The 17,107-nt window shown below is 55.5% G+C and overlaps 1 protein-coding gene across 2 annotated transcripts in view; it reads right to left on the reverse strand.

Annotated features, from left to right (window-relative positions):
* Positions 1 to 9,340: 9,340 nt before the first annotated feature.
* SLC35C2 (solute carrier family 35 (GDP-fucose transporter), member C2) overlaps positions 9,341 to 17,107 on the reverse strand; it is a 9,152-nt gene continuing 1,385 nt past the window's right edge. The window contains exons 2-9 of one of the 2 annotated variants that reach the window (XM_006881594.1): positions 16,814 to 16,964; positions 15,868 to 15,931; positions 15,106 to 15,178; positions 14,257 to 14,362; positions 14,051 to 14,134; positions 10,977 to 11,152; positions 9,756 to 9,885; positions 9,341 to 9,516 (exon numbers count right to left, since the gene is read on the reverse strand). In XM_006881594.1, the coding sequence (XP_006881656.1) occupies positions 9,386 to 9,516; positions 9,756 to 9,885; positions 10,977 to 11,152; positions 14,051 to 14,134; positions 14,257 to 14,362; positions 15,106 to 15,178; positions 15,868 to 15,931; positions 16,814 to 16,964 (915 nt within the window). In that variant the 3' untranslated portion in view covers positions 9,341 to 9,385. Of the gene's footprint in view, positions 9,517 to 9,755; positions 9,886 to 10,976; positions 11,153 to 14,050; positions 14,135 to 14,256; positions 14,426 to 15,105; positions 15,179 to 15,867; positions 15,932 to 16,813; positions 16,965 to 17,107 lie in introns of both variants that reach the window. The other variant, XM_006881593.1, reaches the window with a different exon arrangement.

A 17,107-nucleotide genomic window follows, 5' to 3' on the forward strand; every position in this document is an offset into this window, starting at 1 on the left:
CAGTCCATCCATCCACTCACACATCCAACCATCCATCCATCCATCAGCCCACCCATCCATCCATCCATCAGTCCATCCATCCACTCACACATCCATCCATCCATCCATCCATCCATCCATCCATCCATCCATTGGTCCACCATCTATCAGTTCATCCATCTAAGCATGCATTCATTAATTCATTGTTTCATCTGCCCACCTCCCATTGATCTAGCCACCCATTCTTCCTTCCCACCCAATAGACTTTTATTGAGCATCCTCTTATATACAGACCCCTGTGCTAGACGTCTTGTTCGATGCACACATGCTTGCTTATGATGCCTCTGGAAAGATACAGTCAAGCCAGGAACCACGACTACCTCCTTGAGGGAAACTGGGCACCAGAAGACATGGATATTTCCTTCTTCTTGTACCTTTTCCATTTTGCATCGTGTATGTGTGTTCACTCTCTAAAGATTTTTTAAATTAAAAATATATGTACATCTCATTTGGATACTCAGAATTTGCCTTGTTCCTGAAAGGATTTGAAGCACCTTACAAGAATACACAGAGATGAATAGACACAGCCCTGCTGTCTGTCGGGGAGCTGCTGGTCTCATGGGGAAGAGCAATGAGTAAACAGTTCTGATACAGTGTCGTACGAGGGGCGGGAACAGTGTCAGAGAGCCAGGCCACTTGGCATGCTCTCAAAAGATCCTGGCGGCAAACAGTGGCCTGCCACTGTCACCTCTGCTTTGTCCTTGGCTGCGCTTGACACCAAAATGCCTCCTTGCATCCAGAGCGTCCGTGGCTCACACGTCCCCATCCTCCCTCTTAAGTTCAGCCACTTCTATCGAGCTGTCCCCAAGTCACCAAACCACAACATCGCTCGTGTGCACATATGCCCAGGTCAGGGGTGAGTGGGCCTCACAAAGTCTCCTCCCCAGCATGTCATCAGCACGTTTATGCCACGCGGGCCCTGCTGGGGTCAAGGCAGGAAAGCAGAGAGGACAAGAGGGACGTGGCCATCGCTGCCTGACATCCAGCTCGGCTGTGACCTCATCTATCGCCTCAGGCGGGAAGCGGATGGCAGCGGCCGTCAGGCTGGGGAGCCGAGGACCAGCCGGGCTGCTTGGAGAATGCGGTCTTTTCAGAGCAGCCCTTTGAAATCGAGCAGGAATAACTTTAAACAATAAGATGCTTCTCTCTCCCCCTCAGCGGTTGCCCAGGCAACGCCAGAGCGCTCAACAACTGTTTAGTTTTTTAAGAAACCAAATCTCCCTCCCTTTGGTCAGCTGCCGCCAGGAAGATGAAGTGGTGGCGTGGGCACCCCCGGCGGCCCACTGCGCGGGGACCGGGGTCAGCTGCCTGCAGCAGTGACATTTAAATCTGACGCTACATATTATATATGAACCCTGAGCCACACTCGAGTGACTCGTGCTCCGGAATGAACACAGGCTTTGCTCTCTCGCCCGGATGCCTGGCCCCGTGAGTGGCTCTGGCCATTTTGAGAAGGAGGGGGGATGTCAAAGCACGGAGGCCAACCGCCAACTTGGCCATGCAGCTCATTGTAGGTGTAGAAAGGCCATCTGTCAGCCTGTAATGTCATTCGAACCAAGAGAGCATTCACCAGGCCAGAGGTCTCCACATCCACGTGATGTCTTTGACCCCAGAGGTTCTCCTAAAATCTCCAGGCCAATCCCCTCTTAGACAACTTCCAGCAGCTGAGGGAGCTAGTGGCCAGTCTTCCCCTTGGGCCTCCCCACTCAGTGAGAAGGCCTTTCCTTACGGCCACGTCACAAATGGAGAAACCCAGGTGTTGAGAGAAGTCTTCCTCAATGTCAGACACCAAGCTGAAACCCTCACAGCCGCCCAACCAAGAAAGGGGAGTGTTATCATGAGCCCATTCTCCCGGATATAGAAACCGAGGCCCCCCAGGGGTTGAAGTGACAGCTAGCAGATACACCTGGATTATGACCCAATTGCAGAGTCCAAGCTCCTCAACTCTTGTCCCAAAATTTCCTGACGAGGCTCTGGGATGCAGAGAGCGGTGGGTAGATCTTTACTGAGGTTCATCTAATGTGATCTCCAAAGTGTGTGTGTGTGTGTTGGGGGCGGGGCACACACGATTTGCCTCCAAGGGAGGAAAATGACGAGCCTTGGCTCGTGAAGGTTTGGGCTGGGTGTTCTTGGGCAGGTCACAGAGCTCACCTACGCCCTCACTTTGCTGATCTGTAAAATGGGAGCAACATTTGGCTGGCAGAGCAGCTGTGAAGGAGACGGCAATGGATGACTCTCAGAACTCGCTGGGTTTTAAGCCGTGTCTGCGAGCACTTTACATAGATTAGCTCCATTTAACTCGTATAATAGCTGCGCCGCCCAGGTGCGCCGGCATCTTCCACTCTCCGAGAAGAGCTGGAGACCTGGGGGGAGGCCTCTGCCTGGATCCGCTCTGCAGAAATCTCGGGTCTCCGTGGTGGGTGGCGCCCTGCACACAGTAGGTCCAGTGCTGGTGTCGGCTCTCTTCTCCTCCCTAAAGAGAAGCGGGGTGGGGGGTGGGGGGCTTCTGTCTCCTGGGAAACAAAACATGGAGGAAAGTTAAATTTAGCAAAGCCAACCAGGTTAGAACGAGCCCCTTATCCAGCTCGGCAGCAGAATCTGGACGGGAAATTGGCTTCGGCAACAACAGAAACCTAGAACGGAAAGTGTCGACACTTGTGAAATGAGAAAGGGGGGGTGGGAGCGAGGCCCTGTTCAGAGGACTGAGACCTCAGATCTCTCTTCCTCACCGGGGGTCTCTGAGAGATGGTGGGGGTCAGGGAAAAGATCTGTGATCTCTCTTTTCATTATGGGGGTCTCTGAAGGCAGTGGGGGTCAGGGGGCAGACCTCAGTTCTTTCCTGCACATGTGAGGATCTTTGGGAGGTAGTGGGGGTCAGAGAGCAGCCTTCAGACCTCTCCTCTCATTGTGGGGGTTTATGGAGGCAGGAGGGGCCCAGGAACAGACCCCAGATCTCTCATTCCCATGCAGTGGCCTCTGGGGGCTGTGGGGGTTAGAGAACACACATTAGGTCTCTCCTTCTCATGTTGGGGGTCCTTGGGGGAGGTAAGGGGCAGAAAGGAAGCCTCATATCTCTTCTTCCTACGTGCGAGAGGTCTCTGGGGAGACAGAGCAGGAATAAGGTCCCAGATCTCTCCATCTGGGGTTCTTTGGGGCCTTCGGGGGAAGGAGGAGATTCTCATCTCACCCTTATCTCCCTGGAGGAGGTGAGGGGTGGTGTGTGAGCTGGACAAGCCCAGGCTGGGCTGACGGAGGGACCCACACCTGAGGCAGGTGCGCTGGTCCTGCCTGGGAATCCCTGGAGGCCTCACCAGTCTCAGCAGTGACAGGGAACACAGGCCCGTGACAAGCTGCCAAGGTACAAGAATAACATTTCCTAGTTGACACTTGGGCCTCCTCCCCTCAGGCCTGTCTCTCCCAGGAAACCAGTGGAGTCTCTGCCAGCAGCTCATTTCCCCGCAGAAGGTCCCTGGCCCGCAGGCCTCACCTAGCGAACCTCGAACCTCGTTTAACGCCGGTAAGTGGCAAGCCCAGAGGTGCAGCGTGGGAAGGGGCTGGGGTAATGGACTCGCACTGGCTTCCCTCACAAGATCACTGCCTTAATTTACGAGGCCTGAGCGAGTTTCATTTCCCCAGTGCGCAGTGAGTAATTAACTATTAATAAAAGCATTACTGAGTTAACCACGGGGGCATGTTTAATTCATGGAGCAGCCCAGGAACAGGACAGGGAGGCCTGGGCTCAGTGGGGGATTCCTCCCAGAGCAAAATACTGCCAGCGGGATGCTGCCCCTGCTGGACCCGTGGTTCCCTACGGCTGGGCTGGTCGGCTGGGCTGGTCGGCTGGTCGTTCTTCCCATCCCTAAATAGAGAGGCCGTATCCCACGAGAGCAGAACAGCTCTGTTACAGGGCTGCAGAGGGGAGAAGCTGGGAGAGCAGAGGTGGGAAGGGAGAGATTCATGAGAGGGTTCCCAGCTCCGTAGCTGGAGAGCTGTGTGACCTTGGGCAAGTCACTTACCCTCTCTTAGCCAATTCCTTGTCTGGAAACACCATCCCTCCCAAAGGTGGGATCACAGAGGGAGAAAGACGTGGTGAATGGCCAACTACTGTCCACGTGCATGGGACCCTCATTAGGACCTCATCTCCAACTTCGAGACACACACTTCTTGGGTGCTGGTGGGGAGATGAGGACTAGCTGCTTGTCAGAGAGCAAGATGGCAGAACAATCCCCATCAGGATACACCCAGGCACCTGAGGGCTGTGCAAACGTGGGGCCCTCAGCAGCCCCTTCTCTTCCCTCAGGTGCACCTCTGGCCAGCCACAGTGAACACAGCGTACTCACCCAGACCTCTGGACCTTTTCACATGCTCTTCCTCTGCTTCATGTTCTGTTCTTCACTCGGCTGCTTAAAACCCCCTCCTATCCAGTCTTGACACTCAGTTCAGAAGTGTCAAGTCCACTTGGAAATTTTGGCTCTCCTGCTGTCATTGATTGGCCCTTTCTCTGTGTTTCTCACTCATTCTTCTATTATTATGTCCATCATCCATCCATCCATCCATCCATCCATCCATCCATCCACCTATCCATCCATCTGTCCATCCATCCATCCATCCACCTATCCGTCCATCTGTCCATCCATCCATCCACTCAACTATCTACTCATATTTATTGAGCACCTACAGTATGCATCTCTGGCCATGCCATTTTGAAGTTTTGCACAGGTCTGACCATCCCTGGACTGGTGGATTTTCATGTTTTAACAGGGGCCCAGGGCATCCTCCTCCAGAATGCCAAATGTTTGCCACTGTAGAGCCATGATTCATGACTGCCCCTGAAGCCAAGATCTCAGTTGTGACAGGTCTGGTTACGTCCTGCTTAGATCCCCCTTTGAGGGTGAGGACCTCATTCCCAACAATTGGTAGAGTGGGTGGAATACTCCTTTGAGGAAACTGCCTCACCCAAGCTCTTGTCAACTTCTAACAGGATGATCTTCGAATAACAGATGGGAATGTAAAGTCCGGCCGGAACTTCCTGTGGGGAAGCCTCCCAGTTCAACTTCTCTTCTGCTCAGTTCTGCCTCTGCTCTTCTCCACGTTTTCCCTGAGAGCACTTTCTATTCAACACCTACATGCTCGTCTGCATCTCCCAGTCTTCCTCCGGAGGACTCACTAGGTTGAAGGTCCTACAGAAGTTCTACAGAAGTTCCTTAAGGACAAGGACTGTGTCTCAATCCCTCCTCAACCTACCACTGGGCCTGGTACAATCCAGATACTCCAGAAATATCCATTGAGAACATGTAGCGCATGTTCTTGTGCTTCTCCATTCGGACCCTCTGCTGGCCCCAGGTAGAAAGTTCTCATGAGATGACCAGAAGGATTGGGGGGCAGTAGGGTCTGAGTTTAGTCCTGTTACTGGGAAATGGACTAGTTGCTAGTGAAACTGTAGCTAGGGAATAAAAGTCAAGCTAATTTGCTACTCTAGAGTGGGGCAAAGGGGCTGCTGGTGTCAGGGCTGTGTTTAGGGAGAAGCCTCAGTGAGGTGGGGACTTGCAGCTGGTGGCAATGCATGATAGTGGGTGTAGCAGTGGTCAGAACTGCCTCTCCCTATGGGGCAAATCCCTTAGATGTTAGTTTGGTTCCAAGACCTGCAACACCCCATTTTCCCTCTTGGAGAGTCCTTTACAGAACACATCTCTACAGAGTGCTTCCTCTGTGGCCTCCAAAGGCTGGACTGTTCCTTTTCTCTGTCGCTCTGTCCCCTGGCCTAGTGCATCACATCCCCATCGCTCACAATTAAAACCCCAAACCAAACCCATTGTCATCGAAATGACTCTGACTCCACAGGGTTTCTAGGTGGCCTTGTGGTAAGAACCTGCTCTGCAATCCCAAAGGCACTTGGTTCTAATCCACTTGCAGCTTCACGAGAGCAAGATGGGGAATTTCCTCCCACTGTGAGTTGGTTTTGACTCGATGGCACGTCACCACCACCACCACCGCCACGAAAGCAGATAGTCACAGCTTTGTCTAGCAGGTGGTTAGGTGAATGGGTTTGAACCACCAACCTTAGGGTTAGCAGCCAAGCCCTAACAACTGTGCCACACGGCTCACTTAAGTTGACATCTACTGAGTGGCAATTATGTCTGTTCCTGGCACTGTGCTGGGTGCTCTGCATACAGGGTTCCATTCCATCTTCATAATCATTTCACGAGGAGATACATACTTATTGTTGTTCCTTCTTTGTAGACAAGGGAACAGGCGTAGAGAGTTTTGGCAACATGCCCAAGATCACAGCTATTACAGGGCAGAAGGAGAGGCCAAGCCAGGCCCAGTGGAATCCAGGGTCTGGACGACTACAGCGCCTCATGGCTAGGAGTGTCATTTCTATAGCGGTGGAGAGTACAATTGACTCCAGCACACTGAACTATTAGAGATTAGACAACATACGGACATGAGAGGGACTGACGAGTGTGCAGTGAATGGCCCATTCCACCGTCTCCTCCCCATTCCCTTCTCCCTTGGTCTCCGCACTCCTCTGGCAGGAAGAAGGGGTCCTTTGGTTATCTTGTCAAGGACAAACATCTGTCCACAGTCCAGCACAGTGCCTGGCACGTGGCCAGTGCTCATTGACTCCTGTCAACTCAGATTGTCTGGGAGTCCCATCCGCTACAAGTTGGGGACCCAACACGGCTCATCCTTTGTCCCTGACACAGAAAACCGCAGCAAGCATCCAGCAGAGAGATCTCGTGGTGCTCCACTCTCAAGCCACTGGGTTCCTCTGCTGCTTCTCAGCAAAATGAAGCAGAAACAGAAGCGGCTGATCCCTTGTGCTCTCACGGCAGAGAAAGATAAAGAGTGGAGGGAGAGGTGTTCCAGGGCCTGCCTGGAGCCTCAGGTCTCTCCCACGGGTAACTCCAGCCTGCCCTCAGCCACACAGTCCCACTGCAGACTTCTTCAGATATTGCGGGCATTAACCTTCCTCCCACCGCAGGCTCCTGGGAGAGGCGGTGGGCATGTAAGCACTTAAAACGCGGACCTGCAGGTCAGCTGGCCGCCCTCCTCCCACCGTGCGGAAGCCCTGAAGCTGGCAGCTGCGTGGGGACCGGCACTACAGCCTTGGAGAGACAAGCCACATCCCCAGCCTCCCTCAACCTGTGCAAGCACCAAGTTGCCATGGCGACGCTGCAGCCCTGAGATGCAATGGCTGCAGACAGCATGGGTGGTTCTGAGGCTCAAAGGCGAGGGTGGACGCTGCCTGGACCCGGAGGCCAGGCGACTGGGTGGGCTGGATGGAGGAGGATCAGAACTCTGCTCTAGGCGGGCTTGTGATTGCCACAAAGTAAAGGGCTGTCATTGAGCCCAACATGCGTGCGGGCGAGGCCTCCTCAGCTCTGCACCCTGTAATTACTGCAGCAGACAGCAGCCGAGCTGCCTTTGCCGGGAGGGCTGAAGCGGACTGGAAACACTCTTCTACCTGAGAGGGAGGTGAGGAAGGAGGCCCCTCCTTGCAGCCTCTCCTCATAGTACCCAGCTTCCTCTACTCCTGGCCTCAGAATCAAAGGGAGGTAGAAGTCCAGGAGCCAGATAAGGTGCGGCCTTAGGATTACATCTCCTTGCTGCAGACCCCGGTCCTAATTCTTCCCAAGCATAATGACTCTGGGGACCTCATAGCAAACCCCTACCCCGCCCCAGCCTCAGTTTCCCAATGTGTAAAATTGAGAGCAGGGCTCAATTCTTTCAGGATTTTTGCTACCTCAGGGTCAGAGAACTACAGCATGTGGGTCAGAGGCTGCTGTGTAAACCGGGTCCATTGGAACTGGACCCGTGCATGGACCTGAGGCCTGGACGATGGTCGGTCCACTCCACACTGGCTCTCCTATTTCTGTGCGGTGGCTGCTTGGCGTGCAGTGGTGGGGTTGAATAGCTGTGACAGGCGCCACCAGAAAATATTTACTACCAGCACTTTGAGCTGAAAATATTTACTATCTCACCCTTTAGAGAAAGTTTGCCAACCCATTTCTTAAGTATTAAAATCCCACAGGCTTAATGGAGCTCTGATGGGTACAATTTGATTGGAAAAATTTTATAACAAGCCCCACTCTGCTCACCCCACGGCCTCCTAGAGCCCTCTTCTGTCCCCGTTTCTCTTGGAAAGAGCCCACCTGGATATGGGTAAGGTGAGGGGTGGGGGCTCTGGCCACCATACTGCTCTGCTGGTACAATGGCGCCACCTGCTGTGAGTGTCTAAAATCACTCCTGACTGGGGGTGAGGAGTTGGGGTGGGGGGGTGGTTTCCCAGGGGAATCGGCTCAGAGGCAGCCTGGACTGGGTCTACCCACCATCAGAACTAGGGTCTCATTCCCTGCTCATTTTAAGACAGTCCTGGCATCTTGAGGAGTGGAATGACCAGTGTGAAGTGAAGGCACAAAGGACCCAGGGCAGATGGGCTCGCGTGAGGCCCACAGTGCTGAGATCAAACTGCCGCCTCGCCCTGGGGGTGTTGGGAAGGAGTTTACAAATAAACACGTGACTCTTCAGCCTGTTACCCATATTGACTCATTTAATCTTTGGAATGAGAATGAGATCAATATTGTCGTCCCCGATTTACAGATGAAGACACTGTGGCACAGAGAGGTCACACAACTCGTATAAAGTCACACAGCTGCTCAGAGTCGGGAGGACTCAAACCCAGGCTGCGGAAATGGGTAGTTCCCAGAACACGCTGCTCAATCAGCACACCTTGGTGACTGCTTCCTCTGGGGGGTGTGTGTGTGTTGGGAAGGGGGGGGTCCCAGGGAATGGACAGGGGGCTCAAGACAGGAGCCTGCAGCGCTGGAGGCCAGGATGATGACTGGCCCTCCCTGCCCCCACCTCCAGCCAAGTGAGAACGGGTTTCAGGCAACTCAAGGTGGCCAGTGGAGCGTAAACCATTTATTTCCAACTATAAATAAATGTGCTCTTCCAGCAAAGACGCCCTCCAGGTGTGGAGGCCCCAGTCTCTCCAGCTCCCTTCCCAGTGGCTCTGCAGTCCACACTCAGGCCCCAGAAGCCTGCTGGGCCTCTGGAACCACGACCTCGGTGCACCGCCCTTCCCTCGCTGTGTCTGCAGCACAGCTGGGCCCAGACGAGGCAGGTCCTGGACCATGTGGCTGGGGCTTGTCCCATTTGTAGGAAAGGGTGCAGCCACAGGTCCCTCCCTGACCCAGCTGCACAGGGAGTCACTGTCCCTGACGCCCAGATGGGATCTCTCCGTCCTGCCCTCGCACTACTAAGAAGAGCCCCCAGCGGCCGAGAGGGAGCTGCAACCCTGGTGGCAGGCGGGGGCAGGCTGCTCTGGCGTGTCCCTGGCTGGTCACTGCAGCTCCTGGGCCATGAAGTACTCTTCCTCCTCATTGTCCTCCTCGTTCTGCCGGCTGTTCCGAAGCAGCAGTTCCAGGTCGGGGCTGGAGCCCAGCCCCTTCAGGGGTTTTGAGCCACCATCACCTTGGGACAGAGTGACAGTCACGTTCTAGCAAGCTGCGTCACCACACCACCACATGCCCACTCTCTGGAGGAGGAGGTCAAAGCCCCTGCTCACTCCGAGCCAGAGAACGGCCCAGGTGGATGCAGCAGAGCTTTGGAGACCACCAGGCTGCACTGCTTCATGGGATGCCGTGAGCCACAGTCAGCTCTTCTGGGCTACATGTCATCAGATCCCTGGGCCTGGAAAGGGGTGTGCTTACCTCTGGAGTGTAGGGCTTTGAGGGCAACGTGCAGGGAGATTCCTGAGAGGCAGAGGGCGAAGCCCAGCCAGTTCAGGAGGCTGATCTGGTCGCCCAGCAGGTGTGCCGCCAGCAGCAGGGTGCAGACTTCCTGGGGCAGAGAAGCAGGAGGTGTGTCATCTGAGGGATGGGTTGTACAAACAGGGCGGTTCCGGGCACAGCCAGACCCCAAAATGTCAGGGCCCAGGAGGAGCAGGTTGGCCGCAGGGCGAAGGCAGGTGCCCAGGGCTCAGAGGACCTGGCTGCCAGTGCTGCTAGCGCTCGTGTGTCACAGAGACATGCACTGTCAGGAACTGAAGAGCCCAGGGCAGGCGGCAGGGGGCATGTCCTTCTACTGCCCCTGTCCCGGGGGAATCAGGACAGACAGACACAGTGACCAAAATGGGACTAGAGAGACGGTCATTTCTGGAACACAGGTTGTGTCTCGGCTGGTTGGCTGGCCACCGGAAGACACTGGGGGAGACGTTATTTCCACGTTTAGGCAACACTGCTCTCACTTCAAGGGTAAAAACCTGCCATGGCCACGAGCAGGAAGGGGGGAAGAAGTGACGGCAGGGATTGGGGAGAAGTGAGGAGACTGCAGAAGAGAGGGGACAGGGAGGGAGAAGAGCAAAGCTGCCAGATGGCAAAAGGGCAGAGGGCAAACCTGGCACTACTCACTCCTGAGATAAGAGTTTATTCAATGACAAGCCCATGGCAGACACTGCTAATCAATCAAGAATCTATTCAATGATGAGGCCATGGCAGACATTGCTAATCAACCACGGATCTCTTTAAGGATGAGTCTAGATCTCGAGCTTCTGAATCCATGGCTGCAAGCCATCACTGCACGGTCAGAGTCGATGTGCACAGGAGGCAGTGACTGCAGCCCAGGCCTTGTGCAGCCAGACCTGGCCCTGAATCCTGGCCCAGTCACGTCAAGCTGTGGGTTGTCCTTGGACAGGCTCTGTTCTCGGTCACTGTTCCCCATCTGGGCGAGGTGAACAGTCACCTCACTGTGAGGCTGTGTGACGACCGGCTGGAGGATGGACATGGGCGTGGTGCTCAGTGCTGGCTGGGCACCGAGGTGCTGCAGCCTCTTACCCACAGGCCCTGGGCGCAGCGCAGGCAGAGGCTGCTGTCTGAGAAACACACCTGGGGGCTCCCTTTTAAGAGAGAATGGGGTGGCCTTGGAGTGTGTACCTTAAAAATGCCAGCGATGGAAAGCGTGAGGCTGGAGGTTCTGGAGACCAGGAGGAACTCGGAGAAGCCCAAGCCGAAGGCGAGGATGCCACCAAGGAAGAGGCTGCCAAGCACTCGCAGCAGCAGCCCCGTGTCCTGGAACCGGAAGATCTTCTCCGATGTGGACAGATGGAGACCTGGAGACAAGGCGAGAGAGTGGGGGCTGCGTCCTGGGCGCCTGGGCACCCCTGGCCTGCCCCAGGGGACCTGCCACCAGCAGTGACCACTTCCTGAGCACTTACAGACTGAACCCAAAGAGAGGGGAGGGCAGACAATCAGCTCATAGTGTCTGAGACGTGGGGGCCCCAGGCAGCACAAGGCAGGCTCCCGAAAGGAATCAGGGGAGAGACTGCCTCCTCCACAAGACAGGACCTTCTACTGCTGGCCAGGGAGAGTAAACAGAAGGTCACTTCAATGGTCTCAAGTACAGGGACAACTAGTGGACTGAAGAGGAACAGGACGGCTACTGGATGAGGAATGTCTGGCCACTGGGGAGTCCCTTGGTCTAAATTTCTGCCATACGCCATCTGTAAACCAAGAAGCAAAGCGTATAACATGTTGGTTGTTAACGGAAAGGTTAGTGGTTCAAATCCACCAGCTGCTCCATGGGAAAAAGAAGAGTCATCTGCTGGAGAATTACAGCCTCAGAAACTCAATGGGGTCCATTACAAGTCGGGAGTGACTCGCAGCAGCTGGGCTGGTTTTGGCTTATCTGTAAACACAGCTCCATCCCTGCCAACCTCCTCTGTCCTCCCTGGCTGTGAACCTGGACTGTGGCCTGTCCCCTCTCACCCCAGACCAGTTTCTCCACTAATAACAAGAGAAAGCTGGAACTAGACCAGTGTAGCTCCAACACGTAGTAAAACTGTATTTCTCAAAAAGAAAATACATCATCCCCCAAATACACATACAACCATATGAGAGAAGTCCTGGCTCCTTGCTTCAGAAAAATTCTCTCTCTCTCTCTCTCACACACACACACACCCCCCACACACACACACGCTTGCTTGGATTTTCAGAAGATTCCTGAGCTCCCTGATGCTGTATCCATCAGAGAGAAAGACTGCGGGGGTCCTCCGAGGCCTTGGTGTGCTAACTGTGTAAGGGGAATCCTAAACCGGGCACAGGGGGAGTGTGGCCACCAGAAGGCCATTCGGAGCATTGGAGAGACGCGCCACGGAAATGCCAAGTGACAGCTCCCCGCGGGCGCCCGGGTGCCCGATGTAGGACATCTCGCTTGGTGCTGGGCTCAGCAGTACTGCAAAGGCGTCGGCAAATTGAACGGAATTTGGGGAAGAGCAACATAAGTAATGAAGGCGCTTGGGGGATTAATTTACCAGAAAAGATTAAAGGCGCTAAATCCATGCAGCTTTGCTAAGTGACGACTAACACGGGCTTTCGGATGCAGTGTGCAGAGATGGGAATGGTGTAAACATCCCAGCAAGGGAGGAGAGTGTGGTGTTGGGGACAAGGGGTTTATGCTGAAGGAATGGGGAGAGATTTTTCTAAAAGGAAAAAATGAGGCTGCGGAGAAGTTTCCTAGACAACGGGTCGCGGAACATTTTCTCAGGGAGACGGGAGACGCTTCCCTGCTTGAAACTGAAAAATGGATGTGGGATGGGCTTCTCCTTCACGGCCCTGAGGACAGACGGGCCTGGGCAGGAAGGACAACGGGGTGAGGGGGACAAAGACCTCTGGCCGTCCAACTTCCCACTTAAGGACAAGTTCTATTTGCCCTGTAATATTATGCAAATTTGCCTTTGCTTTGAAATGCCTGCCCCAACCCCTCCCCGCAACACATTCTTCACCACAATCACCTCCCCTGGCTGCACGTGCGGTTTTAAAATCACTGAAAGGGCCTTTCTTGCACTGAAATAAGCACCTGTTCTGCCTCACTTACCGTGTGACATAAAGACACACTTAGGAATGATCTCGCTCGTAACACGCCCATAATCCCCAGACGCCACGGGGAAAGGATGGGGGTAGTGACTCTGCATAGTATGAATTCTGAGTAAGAGAGCTAGCGCTTGGCCTCAGTTTCTCTCATCTGTAAAATGGGACAGTGACTGTACCACAACATTCGGGGGTTTGTGAAGATTGAGTAAGTTCGTCCTGGAGGACTCTGCCTTCCACTGCCTCCACCTCTTTTCTATTTAGAGGAAGGTGGAAGGAATGATTGCCGTGTCCCCAGGGTCACGGGTCCTGGCCCCTGCCCCAGCCCTGTATGCTCAGCCAATCCTTCAGGGTTTGTACTCCTCAGCATACACGCAGCGTGACACGCCTCGACAAGTCTGAACTTGTCCCCACTTCTCAGGTGCCTGGCGTCCGGCAGCAGGCCCAAACCCCACGCACCCTTCAGAATACGCTGAGAGGTGTTTTTCCTTATCCTACCCCTCAACATCCTGGAAGCATCCATGACCCTGTGCTCCTCCGCAGAGGCTGGAAAGCGAAGCATGCAGAGGGTCTCCGGACCGGAATTCCAGCTCATTTATAAGCCAGAGCACCTTGGGAATGGGATCTTTACGTGGCTTGGACTCAGATTCTGTCAAATTGGACAGTACCAGAACTAGCACATTAGTTGTCGTGAAAACAAGGGGAGCTCTTGTGTGGTATAGCAGGTTACAGTCTGAACTGCTTACCGGAAGGCTGGCAGTTCAAATCTCCAGCTGTTCCAAGGGAGGCTCTCTGCCACTGGTGAGATTTACAGCCTCAGAGACCCGATGGAGGGTCACCATGCGGTGGGAAGACACACCAGCCGGCAGTGTTTCTATGTTTCACATGCTCTGTGTTCCCTGGGATCCCTTCAGGGCTCTGTAAGCACCTGGGGCTCTTCCCCGCCACTGCACCGTCTCCATGTTCTATACAGAGCAGAGCCACCGCGGCCCAGTGCCTGCCGGCCCCACGCTGTACCTGCTGCCTGGGTAGAAGGCCTGCGTTTCTGAGCGCCGTCACCTCTGCAGCCCCCAGTGTGGGGTGTGAGCAGGGATGTGAGAGCTGCTGCCCGAGGCAGCCCTGGGGTGCCCGCTGAGACGTACCTTCAAACACGGCGAAGAGAGGGAAGAGCCCCAGGAACATGAGCGGCTGCAGGTGGAACATGGTGTCAATGGGGTTCTGGAGCCCTGCAGGATGGGGAGACGGACAGCGGCCTGTCAGGAGGCCCCGCCTGGATCCTTGGCCCTGAGGCCTCCGCCCTCCGCCCCGCATGGGCCCCAGGCCCTCTCTGCACAGAGCCTGCGCTCACCCAGCTCAGCCTTCTGCAGAAGCATCTGTGTGAGGGTCCAGCGAATGCCGCCGATGAACGAGGCGCCCAGCACCAAGGCGAAGCCCTCCATGTTGAACTGCGTGGACTTGTAGGTGAACATGAAGAGGCCCCCAGCAATGAGGAGGACCACCAGGACCAGAGCTGCTCGCTGGACAGGGAAAGGCGGCAAGTGACTTGGGGTCCAGGTCAGGAGCTCACTGTACCTGGGAGGCAGCAGCCTTCTTGGCTGCCCCCTGGGATAAGAAACCTCTCGTCCCCCAGCCCTGGTGGGTTGGTCCTAGACAGCTCCTCACCCAAGAAGAGCTGACATTCAGCCATATGGACTCAACAGCTCCCCCTGCTGGAAGGATTGAAATGCTTCCCTTTGCCTGCCCTCTGGTGGCCTAGTGGATAAGGAGCCGTGCTGCCAATGTAAAGGCACATGGTTTGAATCCACCAGCTGCTCCACACGAAAAAGATGGGCAATCCTCTCCCAAGCCATTTACAGCCTCTGAAAAGCTGCTGGAGGGTCAGCTAAGGGTCAGCTCCAATTGTACAGTAATGAGTTAGATTTGTGAAATGGCTCTCACCCCGGCCCTGCACCTGGTCAACAAAGGGTTAATGCCTGGTGCAACAAAGAGCTCTCAGCCCCTGACTCTCCTTCACCCTCCTCCTGTGGCCATACCCTGCCCACCAGGCTCCAAAGAGCCCTTTCTCAAAGAAGGAAACTGGCCACCTGGGCTGGCCTGCCTCCTCAGTCACACATAGTGACAAGCCACGGTTCAGATTCTCTTTTTGATTCTAAGCCTCTGCAGGGGCAAGAGGGACAGGAGTGACACAGGGCCTCACCAGCTCCTCCAGCTTGAAGATCAGAGAGAAGATCAGGATGAAGAGGACAGCTGAGGATTTGGTCATTGTGTACCTGCAAGTGAGAGATGCCCAGGATGCACTGCTGGAGCCTGGGGCTCAAGACCTGCCGCCTCCCTGCCCCCACAGCATCAGGGCGGGGAGGAGCATGGGGGACGAGCCCTGGCTTCCCCCATGGCAGCTGGCTCTCCTCAGGGCAGCAGGGTACAAGGGGCCAGAGAAACCGCCTGCGTCACCTGGGTTGATAAGTGACTGCTTTTTTGGATGAGTGACCTTTAATCGGAAGAAATCTCAAGCTAAGAGGCCTCCGATTATCAGCAGGAGAGCTGGCTGACACAGCTTACCAGGCCCATTGTTTACCCAGCCCTCCTTGGAGACCAGACTCAGGAGGAAGGATCAGAGAGGAGGAGAAACAGCAGAGGCAGGGATCTTGCTTGGAAGGAAAAAAACCAGAGCTAAGCATGAACTATGTGTGTGCCCACGCGTGTTAAAGTGGCCTGAGCACCGCAGTCCCTCCCTGGTCTCAGACCCCTGCCATGATGGCCCTAACCACCTCACTTGGGTTCTCTGGCTTCCCCAAGCCGAGGGGAAGTGGGACAGAATCCCCTCTGCGTGGGGCTTTCGGAAGATGCCGAGATTTCCAGGATGGCTGCTGGAGAAGCTGAGTGCAAAGGTAGGTCCCAGCCTGGGGGGGCTGCAGCCAGCCAGGACAGAGAGGGAGGGTGCCCTGCGGCCGGGACTCACAGGGAGACGGTGATGTACAGGAAGCTCCAGTTGGACAGGCCCACGTCAAGCGCCGTTGCCAAGGCTGTGGAGACACGGGCCCGGTGGACTGTCAGCCTCCAGTCAGGACAGGCCAGGCTTCAATACTCCCCACCTCACTTCTCTAGTCCTTCCTAGAGCCCTTAGTGACTCTTCCCCCTCCAGCAACCAGGGGACATACAGGTGGTAGAGAGGTGACGGAGAGGTTCTGGATCAGTGCCAGGGCCCCTTCTGATTGGTCAGGCCCAGAGCTGGCTAGTATTCTGACCATGCGTGTGTGCATGTGCCTGTGTGCGTGTGAAGATCCTGTCCTGTCAGGTTCAGACTCCTGTCTCGCTCCCACTTCCTGCCCAGCCCTGGGCTCCTAGCGCGCGGACACTCTCAGTTCCCTTTCTGCACACAGGGCTCTTCTGGGTGGGCCAAGGCCGATGCCCCCACTGCTGCCTTCTCCTTGATAGCACCTGCTCAGGGCGTGGCCACTGTGCGTGCACCTTCATATCCTCTATAGTGTCTGCCTGGGGTGAGGCCCCTCCTTGTGCACCTCCATTTCCCTTCCTAGCACCTGCCCAGGACGAGGCCACTGCGGGTCTACCTCCATCTCCCCTAGAGGACCTGCCTGGGGCGAGACCCCCTCCTGGTGTACCTCCGTCTCCCCTACAACACTGTGATGGGGTGAGGACCTGCTGTGATGCCCACTGTGCCTCCAGGCTGAGTGCCTGGGTTGGGGTGTGTGCTGATGGGGGAGCAGACTCAGGTCTCTGCCACTTCTGGGACATTCCTGGGGGTGAGTGGGATGGAGGAGCATAGGCAGGGGAGACTGAGGCAGCCCAGAGTGGGGACAAAAAGGTGGCTGAGCACCATGGCCTTGAGGGCCTCCTTCAGCCTTGGCCTCTGGTTTTCCACGCCCCCCACGCCCCAGGGCACACACCTGTGGGAGCTACTCTTCTGAGGTAGTCGGCCCAGCTCAGCACCACTCGCGCCCTGTGGCTGGAGCACTGCACCAGAGCCCGGGACAGGGCAGAGAACAGGAAGATGACGGCCAGGTGCAGCATCGTCATGAAGAGGGGGAAGTGGAAACTCTGCACAGAGCCAAACACAGGACACCAGCCCGGCTCAGACAGGACGGTCCCAACAACAACCCCCATCCCCCATTTGAGCCTACTCTGTACTAGACCAAGCACAGGACGGTCCCACCAGCAACACCCCCCCACCCCCAGCCTGC

Source organism: Elephantulus edwardii, unplaced genomic scaffold, assembly GCF_000299155.1.
Source record: "Elephantulus edwardii isolate Elephantulus edwardi_28Jun2011 unplaced genomic scaffold, EleEdw1.0 scaffold00015, whole genome shotgun sequence".
NCBI lineage: Eukaryota > Metazoa > Chordata > Mammalia > Macroscelidea > Macroscelididae > Elephantulus > Elephantulus edwardii.